Source organism: Asparagus officinalis, chromosome 3, assembly GCF_001876935.1.
Source record: "Asparagus officinalis chromosome 3, Aspof.V1, whole genome shotgun sequence".
Lineage (NCBI taxonomy): Eukaryota > Viridiplantae > Streptophyta > Magnoliopsida > Asparagales > Asparagaceae > Asparagus > Asparagus officinalis.
Window position 1 is genome coordinate 81,085,159 of NC_033796.1, and position 17,801 is coordinate 81,102,959.

The 17,801-nt window shown below is 35.5% G+C and overlaps 2 protein-coding genes across 2 annotated transcripts; both read right to left on the reverse strand.

Annotated features, from left to right (window-relative positions):
* Positions 11,498-13,646, reverse strand: LOC109834389 (WAT1-related protein At5g07050-like). The gene is made up of 6 exons (XM_020402399.1): positions 13,293-13,646; positions 12,992-13,171; positions 12,590-12,842; positions 12,326-12,484; positions 12,103-12,254; positions 11,498-11,913 (listed from the first exon to the last, which is right to left on the reverse strand). The coding sequence occupies exons 1-6, from the start codon at positions 13,472-13,474 to the stop codon at positions 11,775-11,777; spliced, it is 1,065 nt and encodes a 354-aa protein (XP_020257988.1). The 5' UTR covers positions 13,475-13,646; the 3' UTR covers positions 11,498-11,774.
* LOC109835343 lies at positions 15,049-15,516 on the reverse strand. The gene has a single exon (XM_020403320.1). It carries the CDS (start codon positions 15,514-15,516, stop codon positions 15,049-15,051), a length of 468 nt encoding a protein of 155 aa, XP_020258909.1.

Here is a 17,801-nt window from a genome sequence, read left to right on the forward strand (position 1 = left end):
GATAACACCGCCCTGATGATGTTAGCACACGGACAATGAGGTTCCGTGTCTCGAGCATCTCTCTTTCGAGACTTACTCGTATCCCCAGCTCTATAGTACAACTCATCAGTTTGATAACTGGAGCAACCCATAGAGTGTTGGCATGACCTCCCAGGTATAACACCATCATCATCAGACGAATGTGTTTTCCTCTGGGGATATGACGCTTTATTAGCGTTTTCAGAAGTCGCTCGTTCAAGTCTACGCTTTTGCGAGCGTAAAAACTTAACGGGCTCTTGAATTTCGACACGCAACCCAATGCGGTCGGCAATAGGGGTTTTCCCTTTGTTATCTTCCTTGGGGGGATTAGCACGACCCCCAGTCAGGTTCATCATTTGGGGACCTTTCAATGGACCCAATCGCTCCTTGACAGGTGCTTTACCTCGGTTCCCGGGTAAAGGACCGAGGCGACCTTTCAAAGGAACCCTGGATCTTGAAGGATCTGTGTTCTTACCTGACTCCGCCAGAGGTGCGGGGGCAAGGGGAACGGGATCTGGATTTGATGAAGGTTGGACAGCAACATCGTCCGCTCTTGTCTTAGGCGCTGGCTTTGCCTTTAGCATCCACACCTGCTTGAGTTTTGACGAATTCTTGACCGTCTCTTCTTTTTGCATCTCCTCTGCTTTCTGCAGAAGGGCTCGGGCATGCGCAAGCAATGCGCGGCGTTTCTTGATTCGCTCTTTGAGGGTTGAGCGAGTCCTCGTGACACGAACCCAATCGTTCGTTTCTGCCTTAGAGGAGGAGGTGGTTATGCGCCGTTGTTGCTCTTGGCGCTGTCTGGACTTCAGATCTTCATTGTAGCGGATCCCGTCCATTGATTCTGCGGCCTTGGCCAATTGTCGTGCAAGGCGTTGGCGCCGTCTTTGGCGCGTCCTCTTTGACACAGCTGGAGCACCTTCAGCACTTGTCCTTACAACGAAGGGCAGATCTGGATCTGCAGCTTCAACCTGCTTGGATGCCGCTGGGATGTCACGGGGCACGGGTGCAGCAACGGCGACGGGATCTTGGATCTTGGAGCCGGAGGTCCCGCGAGCATTTCTGGAAGATAAAGTCTTCCTACGCCTGTTTGGAGAGGCGGATCTGGAGGAGGAGGAACAGAGGTACTCTTCAAACTTCTGTTGATCGAACTCGTATTCGATCTCTCATTCACCGGATCTAAGCAATGCCGTGCGTCACGACAGGCCCGCATGGCAAGCGAGGCCGTTGGCTTTGCCACTGTGGTCGCCAGTTTATTTTCGAGGAAAGTTGCCTCATTCATTGATTTCATTAAACTTTAGTCGTTACAAATGAATTCAAATAACGAAAAATAAAATTACAACTTTCTTGAAATAAACTGCAAGATCCGTTCGTCGTCTCTTGCTTGCGTGGGTCTTTGGCCTGTGACGGGGACGTTGATATCCGTGGACCACCTGTCACTCAGATCTGTTCCTGAAAAATCGGACAGAGCTTCGTCGATCCGCGGGGAGATCTAGAAGCTTGAAGCGCCTATCTCGGCTAAAACGAGATATTTGCTCTTCTTAGGATTACCGGCGAAGGGTAATGCTAAGGAACGGACACGGGTGATGAAGACCTCTCTTGTGTTGAAGCGCTCGACCACTCTTCACTGTAGCAGGGCTTCGCCAACTCTCCAAAAATCCAGATCCTCCAAAAATGAGGCCTTAGGTTGCTATTTATAGGCAATGGGAGCACCTAGGGTACCTAGACACCCCTGGGGTGTCTAGGAAAAGCCTAGACACCCCTGGGGTGTCTAGTCTTTTCCTAGACACCCCTGGGGTGTTTCGACTTTCCCGAGACACCCCGGGTGTCCCAGCTCAGCCCGAGACGCTCCGTTGCGTATGTTTGATTGTTTTCGCCGTAAATTCTTCGTCCGAACTCGGATTTGAGTGATTCCAAGTGCGTTGGAAGCTTGACGAAAAGTTCTATCTGTTCCAATGGTTGGATTATCTGTAGAATGAACGAGACTCGAAGGGCGTTGTCCTTTTTGTGAACATCGCTGGGTTCCCGATTGGCCCGGGTCTTCGTTGTTCCGAAATCCTATCAGCTCACGTAGTTCGTCGATTCACTTCAATCGTTCATCGACGTCAATTGAACTCCTGTGGATCGGATAGTAACGTTCATCGTCGCTCTTTAACACTGAACCGTTCGTGGAGACCTATAGGCAATTTTCGATGCCTACACATACTATGAGTGCAGGACGGCCTACCAGATAGGTATCCTAGAAGACGGCTCACAAGCCTCATCGCACCCTCGTGCGGAACGAATTGCTAGACAAATCATCCTAACTCGACTCAATGGTCTTTACAAATGGAATATCGACGCACTACCTCATGTAGTACTGGATTGAGCTCATCAACGATATACACCTCATGTATAAATTGTGTATATCTGGTATATCGACGTACTATCCCATATAGTACTGAGCTGTGTTCATCAACGACATCCAACATGTATATGAATGATATCTAATTCGAATATGATCAAATCAAAACTCGTCATAATCCCCTTGGGATTCTAAAATACATAACAAAACATATTCATGACTATACGTGTAACATCAAGCGGCTCAAACCTCCGCGAACGCATCTCAAAATGGCGCAATACAGCTCCACAAAACGAGTAGGAAAACACTCGGGATTTCTGTTAGTAAAATAAGTATATCTTTCTCTAGGAAATATATTTTATAAATAGTTTTATGTTTTGAAAACTAGATTCACACATCTTTCAATTGGAATAAAATTGGTTTAGTTTGGAGTTCGTTTGTTATCCCAAATCTCCAGTTAAATATTATACATGTGCAGCAATTTTTCTGCAGGACATATTGCTAGTAAAAAGAATATATCTTTCTCTACACAAACTTTTTTTGAGAATAGTTTTTTGTTTTAGAAACTATATACATATAAATTCCATTTGGAACTAGTTTAGTTAAATTTGGAGTTTATTTGCTATCTTAAAATCTTAGTTAAATATTATACATGTGCTATAGTTTTCTGCAGAAAATATATATTTAGTACATCTCTTAACGTTCTCATATATAAATGAAATTATGAATAACCCTAATGATCATGATCATGATACTATCATAAATAGTAAGAAAAAAATTACTAATCTAGCATTAAAATTACTAATCTAGCATTAGTTTAAGTTTCAACATAAAAAAAATCTGATTTTTAACATCACAAGTTAATATTTAAACATGAAAACACATAATAAACATCTAAACTAGTTATTTAACTATGGGGATGAGTTTCGATAAAGATAATCTTGCCTCAAATATCGTTCTAAGCCTCTAGAATAAACAGCAAGTAATCCACGAGTATAAACAACCCGTTCTTCCTTGTCACACGTCAAAGATCTCGCCCTTGTGTCGGTATTGTGCTTCACAAAGCTCTTAAAAATTTATAGGAAAAAGATCTAGGGTTTTTAAGGAGAGAGGGTGGCTGCTAGAGTTCATAGATATAATAAAAGAGAGGAATTTTGATGAAAAACATAGGTATTTATAGAGACAAATCCAAAACAAACTTTTTTGACCCGAACCAGGAAACCTAGTTTGACTAGGAAAATAACCTTTGGTATTTTGGTCATAAGTTTCACGTCCGACCTCGGAATAAGGTGATATAAGATTTTTTGGAAAGATCTTAAAGAAACCTACAACTTTAGTCTTTTAAGTCTTTCCAGATTCTAACTGCTTTGGTGTGTAAAATATAAATACTTTTAACCGGTCGTTTTTCCCAGATTTAGGCCCGTGCACGTGTGCATGATATTACTTCTATATTCACATATATACATTGAATTGATCTTAAATAAATTCCTAACATACTAATAAATATCATTTTTCATAATGTAACACCTTTATTATTTATTATAAAATATTCAAATTTTTGGGGTTTTACAATTTTAGTCTTCTATCAAGTGATGCTACTCATGTATTTTTGATGCTCCGACTTATTAGTAAAATTATATACCTTTACTTTAATTTATACAATGACGTTAATGTTTAATCTATCAATATATTTTACAAATTATTACACTTTAACTTGATATTTTTAAACTATTGTTATTGCTAAATTTTTACTAGTATTAACTTAGACTCCTTATAGATGCTGAAAATGATAGTAAACCTTAAGTTAAAAGTTAAATTTACATATCTCAATGAAAGAATACAAACACTTGCTCTTTTCTTTACCAAGTTTGAAATTTCACCCACTTTTTGTGATTTTGAACTTTTGAAGGTGTGTTTCGCAATTTTCAAAACTTTAGTGTTTCTTTAAAAATTTAAAATTTTATATTGTGTGCTTGTAATTTTTATGTTTAATATGTTGATGATAAGTTTTCAAATGTCTGGATATTTCTTATAACTTTAAAATTTTTAGGGTGCTTTTTATAATTATTAAAACTTTGGGTTGTTTTTTATAGAATTCAAATTTTCAACAGTCTCCTAATATTTTCCAGATTTGATGTGTACTAGTTATGAGTTGTAAAATTTAGGTTTTTTTTTATAATTTTTAACTTTTGAGGGACTTTTTTATAATTTTTATAATTTTGGGGTTATTTTTTATAATGTTTAAATTTTTAGGTGTCTGATAGTAATCCCTTAGATTCATCTATGTTGTTTTCAAATTTTAAATCAGAATTTTAGGTTGTATTTTTGTAATTTGAACTTTGAGGGTGTTTCTACAATGTTTAACGTTTAGGGTGTTAATTGAAAATTTTAAATTCTTCAAGGGCTGCTGTTAATTTTTAGATTTTATTTTTGTTATTTTAATTTTTGTAAAGTTAGGGTATTTTATGTAATTTTAAAATTTTGAGAGTAATTTGTATAATTTTTAAAACTTTTTGGATTTTCTTAAATATTTCATGTATTATAGTATGCTAGCTATATACGATTTGTTTAACTGAACAAACTAATTCTGTGAAACCGTTCCATGCATTTTATTAATCTCATAATTTAAAATTATTGACCTGTAAATAGTTCACGTCAGATTAGTATAGGATATAATTAGGATTACAATAGATTAAGATTTAAATAAAATATTTAAAATAGTGAATGATAATATTGACTATAAAAGTTTTTTCCGAAATTAGTACTTTTAAAGGGAGTATAATCTTTTTTGTGTGACGTATTAGTTTTTAAATTAGTTTTTTTAAGTAGTATTCGATTTGATAACTTGCTTGACTACCCCTCCTAAGCTAAACAATCATGGATTCGTTCTTGATAACAAAATCCTATGTGGCCCAATATTGTTTGTTGAATTCAAAATGTACAATAGTGATTGGAGGAATTGAATGCATTGGAGAGGATCCATATCCTGAAAATGTACTTAAAACATCATTAATAAAATATAAACGTTGTCTTGTTATTGAACAGAGTTGAGCAACTTTCCTCTATTCTTGGAGAAAAGAAAGAGATATATTGCTATGAATAAAAGATGGCCTTTTGGAATTATTATCGAGAAAAAGAAAAGAAAAAAAAAGATGTGGCTAGGTTAGCACTTGCCATATTCCTTAAAGCGGAGTAGCACGCTTGAATCGCCAGAGTTCCTTGCGTTGGGGCGTGCGAACGTAAAGCACCCTCCTAAGCGCTGTTTAGAAAGTTCGCGCTGTGAATGGGCCTGGCCCGCTATATCAGGGTGTATTTGTTTCATCGTATATGTATCCTTATACGGTTTATTAGTAATCTTGGTTATACATTAGGAAGTGGCAGGGTAAGGGTGGCATGAAAATAATTGACACGTAGTTAAAGTAGCAAAGTAGGAATTGTTAGACCCTAGAGGGGGGGGGTGATTAGGGTCTTATGCTAATCTAATCCGATTAAATACCAATTAAAACTAATTAACAAGTTATCCTAGTAAGTATGAAATACAACAATGTATATGAGCTAGGATAAGCAATATGAACAACAAGCAATATACAAATGTGATATAAGATATGAACATAAAAGTAAGTGCGCCAATGCAATCACAAACAAACAATATGATTATGGAGTTCGGTCCCCACGACCTACGTCTCCGCTCCTCACCTCGAGGAGATCTCCACTTCACAACCGGGTTTTCTACGTTCACTCGAATAACGTTTACACCTCACAATACAATCACTATGCAATCACACATCACACACTAAGTGTTGGTCCTAGCCTGTGTCCTCCTCCTCAAGTGCTCGGTTACAACCTCTCCCTAGGCACGTCAACCGACGCCACTCCTCTTGGATTCGACCCCGTCTCTCACCACACACTTCTCTCGGTGTACAAGTGTATTACAAGTGAATCATCACAATTAGGCTCAATACAAAGTGTTTGTTCTCTACAATGAATGAGAACGAATTATAAGCTCACTCTCTAAGTTACACAATCCCACAACCCAATTATACTATGAATGTAAATACAATAAGCTCAAAAGGTTGTGTGTGAACAAAGAGATATAAATCAAAACTAAACTCAATGTAGTTCTAGCTTAATAACAATGATAATCAAATATATAAAGATGAGTTTAGAAACACTTCTCTAAAGATGACAAGAGAGTGAGAGAAGAGTGAATGCTCAAACACCAAATGATGATCTCCACTTGCTCTTGTGAAATTTGCTTCATAAAAAAAACTCTTAAACACTCTTTTAAACAAACACAAAACACCCTTAAACTTGTTTAAACAATTATCTTGGTTAAAATTGAAAGAGAGCAGCAATAGGGTATATATACCCAATTGAAATCTCAGTCAAAAAGCCCAAACAAAAGACAAAAACAGCCCCAGCAAACAGCTCAGAGAAATAGCCGTTGAAGTCCAACGGTCACATTGGCGGTTGACCGAAAATTCTGTCGGTCGACCGACAGAGTCTGGACAGTCTTCGGTCGACCAGTGCGGGCGACCGATGGAGCTCTCGGTCGACCGCATCGGTCGACCGACCAACTCTCTGCTGCATGCTGTCGAAAGAACAATTGAGCGGTCGACCGGTGCGGTCGACCGAAAACTAACACAGCAGAAAACTGTTATGTTGATTTTAAAACACTGTTTAAAAAATATCAAATAAATTCCAAAAAATGTAAAACTTTGGGGAATGATTGTAGACATGATAATAAACATGCTACAGCGACTGGTTATCAAAAAGGACATCCCAAATAAAAAATATCATCATTTTACAAAATAGTCCAAAACATGAAAATATGAGATACTTGAATTTTGATGTTTTGACATAAACCAATTTTTGAAGCTTTGTGAAATGTTTTTATAGACTTAGTAAAACATGTATAAACTGATATTGAAGTCTACAAACTAAGAATACAATATTTCCACAAATACAATAGAAAATGAAACTTATGAGTATGTATATGAAAATATATTTGTTTCATATCTAAGTAGATAAACCAAATCACAATAATAAATATGAAACATGTAATTTAATATTTATAAACATGAAAGCCAAAACTTGTGTTGTATATATATGTGACTACATATATATACAAGGAAACCAATAAAATGTGTGTGTATAGATAATTGAGCTTATAGTACTTAACACACATAATATAAATCCTAAACTACATTACCCAAGCAATCTTGATCTTCAATTAAGCTTGACTTGGTACACGTTGCGGATGAAGCTTGAACTTGATCTTTAACTTGAATTGCAAGGCTTCACCGACATTCCGCCAACCTCCTTTGGATATGATCATTGAGGCTCTATTCCATCCATCCTCCAACTCGTTGCTTGTCTATAATAAATAAGAAAACACAAATACTAGACAAACAACATTAGTGGTAAATTGTTTGTTAAACATCATCAAAACAAGAAGGCCAACAGGAATGCATTTAGAGAGAGAGAGAGAGAGAGTATGGCAGAGTAGCATGTGAACAATTACTAGAACTATTTGCCCTTTAGTATTCTAAAATTTGTCTTTTTTTAACATTGATAACCCAAACTCTTCATTTGACACTTTGAGATCCAAAAGTTCACTTTTTTTTACTTTGATATCCCATAATTTTATACCGATACTTTGATATTCTAAAGATTACACAGCTTTTAACTTTGATACCTTAAATTTTATTTGGTAATTCTTCATTACCAAGATGAATAGTTAGTACAATGTAAAGTGATACCGTGACATAGTAAATACCCTTCAAACTAGAAATAAAGAAAAAAAATACAAATGCTTGTGGCTCAAAAATCCGACAAAAAAAGAAAAAACAACTATTGACCTACCCATTCATCAACCGTCGGGATTACGAGATCATAGTTATCCTTATTCCATGAATAGATGATTCAAAGTTGAGGTCTAGCCCAAATCCAACCCGAGCACTTTAAGTAGCGAAATATCGGGCGCTTCAATATCGCCAATCTCGGGCCTAGGCTGTAAATCGGCCGCTTAGGCGGCGGTTTTATGGTATTAAAGTAAAACGTATGGGCCTAAAGTGCATGACTTGGCGCGGTTTAGCGAAGCATTGCAGATAGCAAAGTGTCCGCTTAGGTTAGGCGGCACTGAACGAGCTAGAAGTGGGTTGTACTTCACATAATCTCTTTCAAATAACTTTATTCACCAAGTATAAGGTTGAAAATTCTATTTTTTATAATTATCCTCTCGGTTTTAATAGATGCTATACAAATTTTATCTAGCTTTTCATTGACTGAACTTCCTAAGTAATATAAATTATCACACACTTTTGTGAGTTTAAAAAATGCATTGATGTAAAACCTTGAAATTTTAAATATTTTATGACAAATAATAATAAATATTTTATATGGTGATAAACATCATATTTTGATGTTTGAGTATGATAGGAATTGGCTTGAGATCAATTCAATGTATATTTGTGAATATACGAGTACAAATGCATATCTGGTGAAATGATTAGTTAAAAATTTATATATTTTACACACTGATGCAGTTCGAATTTTGTAAAACTCAAAAGACCAAATTTGTAGGTCTCTTCAGCAGCTTTTCAACAAATCTTAAATTACCTCATTCCGATGTCGGGTGAAAAAGTTACAGCCAATATACTTAACACAGAAAAATGAACAGAAAATAGTCGGATTTCTTTGTTAGAATAATGTAAAGAAAAAGATAATTTTCTTCATCTTTCCTCCACTAAGCAACATCCCACAAATTACTCCCATAAACTACTCCATGTTTCCCTCCACCACTACTCCATGTTTCCCTCCACCACTACTCCTTGTTTTAGGCTCTATGTCCCTCTAACTTCTCTATAAATACCTCTCACTTCCTCTCTTCTAAAACACACAAAACTCACAAAGAGTAGAAGAGAAACATAGTGTTTTCTGTGACATTTGTGGAGAGGAAGCGGAGGCTAGCGACCGGAGTGAAGGGAATTCTCGCGCAATCATTTGTTTGAGAATATCGGTAGCATCGAGGCAAGATTATCTCCTACCCAAACCTTCCCAGTAATTAGTTAAAATTATAAGAAGTTTAAAGATGAGATTCTCATGCTTGAGCTTAATCTATCATGTTAAAACAAGTTAGATTTTGATGATAAATTTTAATCAAATGCTAAAACTGAAAATACTGTTTTTCTTAATGTTGCTATTAGATTTATGATCATGATCATTAGGAAATTTGGAATTTATTTTGTTTATTAATCATATTTAAATCATGTTGAAATCTTAGAGGAATAATTGATTATTTTTCGCATGTTTAGTAACAATGCTTAAATCATAGGTTTGTGTTTTTCCTAAATAAATGAGAATCTGATTAAATAAAATATTTTCTCTGTTATTTGTGTAGATCTTGTCATGTGTAATTAATCACTTTGATAGTTACGTGTGAATTCAAGAGAAAGACATGATCATTTGGCCGCTAACAACATGTTCTGCAAAAAACAGTAGCAGGTATATGATATTAAACTGAAAATTTAAAATAATAAATGAACTCTAAATTGAACTAAAATAGTGCCAAATGAAAGATATGTGAATCTAGTTTCTAAAATAGAAAACCAAGCTTAGAAAGAGTTTGTATAGAGAAAGATATAGTCTTTTTACTAATGACACGTCCTGCAGTAAAACTGCTGTACGTGTATGAAGTTCAACAGAAAGCTTGGCATAGCAAATGAATTACAAATTTAACCAAACTAGTACCTATTGAAATATGTATGAACCTAGTTTTCAAAAGAAAAACTATTCCTAAAAATAGTTTTCCTAGAAAAAGATATACTCGTTTTACTAATAGTAGCGCCAACCTTTTCTTGGGTAGTTTGACTCAGTTTCTTATTTTCTGGAGTTTGTTTGCTCTGTTTTGAGAGGTGTTTGTGGAGTTTGAGCCGCCCGATTGTTACACTTATAGTCATAAATATGTTGTAATACTTATATGAGTATTCCTAGTGGATTATGATAAAATATTGTTACGATTACACTTTTGGGTTAGTGAATTAGTACATCGAAAATGAGACCGTGATGAATTTCACTCCACTACACATATTTGTTTATCCGCACGAGCGTACGAAGAGGTCGATGAACCTATGACATTCGTTTATCCGTACGAGCGTGCGAAGAGGTCGATGAACCTATGACACTTGTTTATCCGCACGAGCGTGCGAAGAGGTCGATGAGCCTATGACACTTATTTATCCGCATGATAGTGCGCTGGGGTCAATAGACCTGTGTTTATTATCCGCATGATAGTACGATGGGGTCGATGGACCTATGTTTATTATCTGCATGATAGTGCGCTGGGGTCTTTGAATCTATGTTTAGTTACCCGCCAGAGCGTGTGCTGAGGTCAGTGAACCTATGTCTTTGTTTCCGTATAGATTGTGTAGGAATCGATATTCCTATCCTGTTGTTTTACACAGGGCACAATAATATTACAAAAGGATTTTTATCTGAGTGTTTGGTGGATGCCAAAAGTGACCATGACTCATTGTTGAGATCTTCTGCATAGAATATCTTATGAATACTCTAAAATCCTGAATTTTTTTGGATTACCCATGATTTTGGCTAATTTCGGCCAAATCAAGAATCGTCATCTAGCAAAGAATATTTTATGCATATTTCAAAATTCCTGAATTTGTATCAACTATGACCCAAATTTTGCCTTCTCTTGTCAAATCATAAAATTTTGTCCCGCATAAAATATTTTATAAATACTCCAAAATTTTGAATTTTTGGACTCTAATCCATAATTTTGTCCATTACCACCAAATCATAATACAATTTCATTTATTTTATCAAAATTTTAATTGTTGAATATAAGGATTTATATTATTATAAAAGCACTTCACCATTATGAAGTCAATAAATAAAAATTTAAAACATTAAACGAAACAAAGAAGCCCACAATGTGCAAAGCATGTGCATTATATGAGTGTCACTAATATATTTAAGAAAATGGTGATACTTCTGGATTGTGTGAAGGAGATGAAATTAGCTTGTTGATTATAGGGAAAACGCAGATTTAAATCATTTGCATTTTTTAAATTAATTATGAAACTCAATCAATCTTCTAATATTAGACTTTTTAGATGAAAATGAGGGAAGTTTGAATCAATTTACATATGAATTCTAATTCAACTTTCGTCAATACAGGTTCAAATTTTGTCAATCTCAGAATTTAAATTGTTTTAGGAGTTGAGATAACAATTCTTTTGCATGGCTACATTGGCAACTACGGAGCACAATATTGCCTGACAAACTTTGCATGAGAACAAAAGATTACATTTATCTTCGAAAAGGAAAAAAAGAAATACGAAGAAAAAGACTCCCTTTAGAACCTTGATGAGGAAATAGATGTGTCCGAAATACATTACTTAGGATTGCATTCAGTGCTTGATGATAAAAACCTTATCTGCAATTCTTCATCAGATTCTTTGCCGTCACGGTCTTTGCTTTTCCCCCACAGTACCATGTAAAGTCCCGAAATTATGGCGAAAGCTCCAATCAAGCTATAAAAATCCATTACATCGTTAATTTGATATCGTTCGCATATACAAAACATCTATAAACAAAATAATTTTACGTTATGTAGTATGTTATTTACTAGAATTGCTAAACCAGGATCAACTTATTCACAAAGAATCGGTTATTTTCCTCTCTCTCTCTCTCTCTCTCTCTCTCTCTCTCTTCCTGCATACCTGCTCAAATGAAGTCTTTCAGCGAAAAAGAAAGCAGAGAAGAGTGCCACTAGAACAAGGTTTAGTGGAGAGAACATAGCAGCAAATACTGGTCCTCTCTTGCTGATACAAGAAGTTTGCAAGTAATATGAAAGGCCAGATATCACAATTCCCTGCACAAAACCATAACTTTCGAGAATCAATAAGGTTTTCTATTAATAAATGAGAGGATAAAGTTATATACTGAGTATATGATTGTTATAAGTTGTATGTTCCATTCTAATTTCCAAGAAGATGCATTTCTGTCAAAGATGAGGGCGAGTGTTGCAGACTGAAGGGATGCGAAGAAGCAGATCAGGGCGTTCATCGATAATGTTGCTGGATAAACCTCATAAACCTTTGCCTGTAGAAGAATCATCAAAGCTTATTTGTTCAATCTTTGTAAGCTCTTTAACCGGAGTATGCAATGTTGAGAAGGATCATAGCAGCACATTTGAAGGAGACTAACCTGAAGAATGAACCATACACTAAATGTGGCATTGGCAATGAATATAAGAACGGAACCTTTGATCCAATCATCTTTATAATGTTTTGATCCGTGGCCAAAGTTTTTTCCTTGAACTATAAACAAAGGTCTCTTAACAAATCCTAGGAGGAGAGGGCCTTGCCAAAAAGTAAATAAAAGAGCTCCAGTAATGCAAACTAAAGCTCCTATTATCTTTGCTCTCCCCTTTGCATTTTTAATCTTGACCTCTTCCATCCTGGTAAGAAGAAAAATGAAAATTCTATAAACCAATCTCAATAAATTTATGTGCATACTTTTTCTTAATTTGATTAAAAATCATGTGATTATTTTAATTATGAATAATGTGTGCGAACTATCTTGATATGCTTATGTATATGAGCTCACCTAAATAATACTGCCAGGGTAAAAGTAAGAGCAGGAATTGCACAGCTCAAAGCACTTGCCGCAGTTGGGGGTGTATAATCAAGCCCTAAATAGAATACATTCAGATGTATCGTTGCTCCAAACAATGTGAGGACGAAGATCTTCATGAGTATCGACAATGAAAGAGGTGGCCTTTGATTCCTATATATGAGCCAGTGTTTGATCAACAGAAAAAGACACAAAAGTTCAATTTCCTAAACATCAGGGTATCAGATGGGAAAAAATAATCTTTAAAAATAATCTTTTGTATCGATGGTCTGACCTTTCAAGAACATAGGAGAGGGGACCAAAGATTGTCATGGCGATGAGATGGCGATAGACGATGAGGACGGGGTAGCTGAGTCCTCGCTCTATGGCAAGCTTGCCTAAAATGTTGGCTCCTCCATAAGCTAATTGGCTTACAATCATGCCCAAATAAGGTGCAATGGCTTTCATGGAGCTCATCCTCTTTTTTTTTTTGGGTATGGTTACGTCTTCAGTTTGTTCCTTGTGTTATTGTTGTGTATTGATATCTTATATAGGTATTTTGGGTACATTCATTGGCATTATTCTTCCTGTAGTGGAGTTTCCTTTTTTTAAAATTGATTTTCTTTTGGGAAGAGGGTGTACACGTGTATGCCATTGGCACTATTCTTTGATCATGCAGCTGGTTGCATGGTTGTGTTTATCCTTTTATATGATGTGTTTTGATCATGCAGCCGGTTTCAGCTGGTTGCATGGTTGTGTTTACCTTTTATATGATGTTTTTTGATCATGCAGCTGGTTGCATGGCTGTGTTTCTCCTTTTATATGACGTGCTTTGATCATGCAGCTGGTTTTAGCTGGCATGTTTACCTTTTATATGATATGCTTTGATCATGCAGCTGGTTGCATAATGCATGGTTGTGTTTCTCCTTTTATATAATGTGCTTTGATCATGCAGCTGCTTTCAGCTGGTTGCGTGGTTGTGTTTACCTTTTATATGATGTGCTTTGATCATGCAGCTGGTTGCATGGTTGTGTTTATCCTTTTATAGGTATTTTGGGTACATCATTCTGTCATTGGCACTATTCTTCCTGTAGTGGAGTTTCCTTTTTTTAATTGATTTTCGTGAATTTCAAATTCATGAAAGCAACATTTGAATACTACAATTGTCTCCACAAAAAGTCTAGCTACATTGTCTCTATTAATCACCAAGGAGTGGATATTTCTGACCCTATTGGCATCCGCAGAGCTTTCTTTGAATACTTCTAAAACCCCGAAAATTTGACTATTTATGATAAATAATAATAAATATGTTTTATGAAAATAAATATCATATTTTAATATTTGAGAATGCTATGAATTTATTTGAAATCAATTCAATGTATATACATGAATATACGAGTGCAAATGCACAAATCACGCACGTGACCAGTTAAGAGTTTAGGTATTTTACACACTGATGCAGTTAGAATTTGGAAAAACTCAAAAGATTAAAGTTATAGGTCTCTTCAACAGATTTTCAATAAATCTTAAATCACCTCATTCCGAGGTCGGATAAGAAAGTTACAACCAATATACTAAACAGATCATGCACAGAAAATAACCCTCCATTTTTTCGGTTGAACAGTATCCCGATTACTGTAGCAAATTTTCTGAAGCAGAAACACTGTGACAGAATTTTTTTTTTTTTTTTGGTAAATGAAGAATTTTATTCATTTCCAAATTTGAATCAGCGCTTCACAATTCTCAGCAGCTGAGAAGTACAATCATCATCAAGTCTTCAACTACAAAGAACACAACCAATCTTTGTTCTCTCTCGAGAAAGAACCATTAAGAATTATTGATAGGATACTAAATTTAATCTCTTTGAACACTTGAACTGCAGACTTCATCCGCAATCTGAAAATTCTAGCATTCCTCTCCAACCATATGCAATATATTGTAGAGACTAAAGCCATTCTTTTTATCCTTTGTTTGAAACCCTTTCCTCTCAACCTGAAGTAGTACCAATTCGAAATTTGCCCCCAATTACAAGCTTTCCACTTGTATTGCAGTCATTCCATAACCAAAACCCAGACATCCTTTGAAAAGGCACACTCAAAGAAGAGGTGATCTCTGCTTTCATGACCAGAACAAAAGCAACAACTATTAACAGTCATTATCCCCATATTAAGTAATCTATCTTGAGTAAGCAGCCGATTATGGACTGCTAACCAACAGATAAAAGAATGCCTGAGAATATTGATGGACTCCCATATTGTATTATGCCAAGTCACAATAGAAGATGCAGGGGAAATAACATTGTATAGAGCCGAAACTTTGATTTTAGAATTCCTGCAACAAGACTGAAGTTTCAGCTTCAAATTATCAGTACCCCCAAATATATCCTGAGCTTTATTCCTGATTTTTAAAATCTGTTTCCACATCCAGGAATCACCAGTTTTAGCTTGAATTGACCAGAAATTACTGTAGCTGTAGTGTGCGGGTTTCTGCTTCTGGCGTTTTTTCGATGCTTTCGGCATTGCGCGACACCTCTCATTAACTTAAAAGAACTGATTAATTGTACTATCAAAATCCAAAATTAAATGCATGATTTCCTCTTCATGTTTCTTCTCTCAAAAACAAAGAAGAACCTGATACTGAGAGTATCAGTTCCCAATTTCTTAATCAAAGACTCCACTTCTTCAAAGAAATCTCTATCAAAGAGAAACAACTCCAAGCCTCTTTACCAACTTCCAAACTCTATACAAAGCCTCCCTTCCTCCTCTCAAAATATTCCTACAACTTTTGTATTGTTTCTGACATTGAAGAAGAGGAAACAAGGGAGTGTTCCTTGTGCAATTAATTTTTTAGAGAAGAAGGGGGATAGCGGTTTGCAGCAAGGAGGGATATTGCACGAACGTTTGCTTGGGGATTTTCAGCGACATCGAGGTAAGACTACCCTCATCCAAACATTTCCCCATAATTAGTTGAAATTATAAGAAGTTTAATAAATGAGATTTTTATGCCTGAGCTTTAACTGCTATGATTAACTGCTATGTTAAAATAAATTAGATTTCCGATGATAATTTTGATCCAATGCTAGAACTGAATATTTTGTTTAATTACTGTTGGAATTAGGTTTATGATCATGATCATTAGGATTAATATAAATTTTGTTTTAAAATTGTAAACTAAGTTTTAACATGTAAAAATCCTAGTTTATTTAATTATTTTGAGTTCTTCTTATAAACTAATCATGCTAAAACCTAAGGTTGTGATATCTAGGATTGAAATCAAGTTTTAAGATGAATTACATCTCTTTTCATGTGTAATTATATCACACTTTAATAATCAATTTCGTTTATATATAAGAAATTAAAGAGATCTACTAGTGGTATCTATATTCTGCAGAAAACTGCTGCATGAGTTTCATCTTTAACTAAAAATTGGATATAGAAAATTAACTCCAAATTGAATTAAACTAGTTCCAAATGAAAGATATATGAATCTAGTTTCTAAAACAGAAACTTATTCTTAAAAAGAGTTTGTATAGTGAAAGATATACTCTTTTTATTAATGACATGTTCTGCAAAAAACTGCTGCACGTGTATGATCTTCAACTGAAAACTGGGCATAGAAATTTAACTCCAAACTAAACCAAAGTAGTGCCAATTGAAAGATGTGTGAATCTAGTTTTCAAAACAGAAAACCATTTCTAAAAATAATATTCCTAGAAAACGATATGCTCATTTTACTAACAGTAGTCCCGACCACTTTCTGGGCAACATTTGCCCAGTTTTGAATTGTTTTCTTGAGTCTGTTTTTACGCCATTGTTGAGGTGAGATTTCGGAGTATGATTCATTGGATGTTACACTACAGTCATGAACATGTTGTACTATGAATTTGAGTATCCCAAAGGGATTATGATGAGTTTTAGTTTATCTGCAATTGAGTAGTGAGTTAATACACCGCAAATGATACCACGATGAGTTTCACTCCATTACACATTTTATTCTCGTACGAGGGTATCCAAAGGTCAGTGAACCTAGGATAGTTGTTTATCCACATGAACGTGCGAAGAGGTTAATGAACCTATGATAGTTGTTTATCCGCATGAGCGTGCGAAGAGGTCAATGAACCTATGATAGTTGTTTATCCGCACGAGCATGCGAAGAGGTCGATGAACCTATAATACTTGTTTATCCGCATGAGCGTGCAAAAGAGTTCGGTGAACATATGCTTTTGTTTCCATGTAGATTTTGTAGAAATCTATATACCTATCATGCCGATTTTACACGGGGATATGCTTTACCCTAGAGAATAATAATATTACAAACTATTTGACCTGAGTATTGGGCGGATGCCCAATGTGATATTACTCGTTGTTGAGATAAAAGAGTTCGGTGAACATATGCTTTTGTTTCCATGTAGATTTTGTAGAAATCTATATACCTATCATGCCGATTTTACACGGGGATATGCTTTACCCTAGAGAATAATAATATTACAAACTATTTGACCTGAGTATTGGGCGGATGCCCAATGTGATATTACTCGTTGTTGAGATACTTTATTATCCGAGTACTCGAGATATATATATATATATATAAAAGAGTTCGGTGAACATATGCTTTTGTTTCCATGTAGATTTTGTAGAAATCTATATACCTATCATGCCGATTTTACACGGGGATATGCTTTACCCTAGAGAATAATAATATTACAAACTATTTGACCTGAGTATTGGGCGGATGCCCAATGTGATATTACTCGTTGTTGAGATACTTTATTATCCGAGTACTCGAGATATATATATATATATAT

Excerpts from the sequence above, each read along its gene's own strand:
- LOC109834389 (XM_020402399.1), bottom strand. The coding sequence starts at position 13,474 with ATGAGCTCCATGAAAGCCATTGCACCTTATTTGGGCATGATTGTAAGC. Across the intron at positions 12,843-12,991 it reads ACCCTGGCAGTATTATTTAG|GATGGAAGAGGTCAAGATTA; the intron begins GTGAGCTCATAT and ends TCTTCTTACCAG. Across the intron at positions 12,255-12,325 it reads TTATAACAATCATATACTCA|GGAATTGTGATATCTGGCCT; the intron begins GTATATAACTTT and ends GGTTTTGTGCAG.
- LOC109835343 (XM_020403320.1), bottom strand. The coding sequence starts at position 15,516 with ATGCCGAAAGCATCGAAAAAACGCCAGAAGCAGAAACCCGCACACTAC.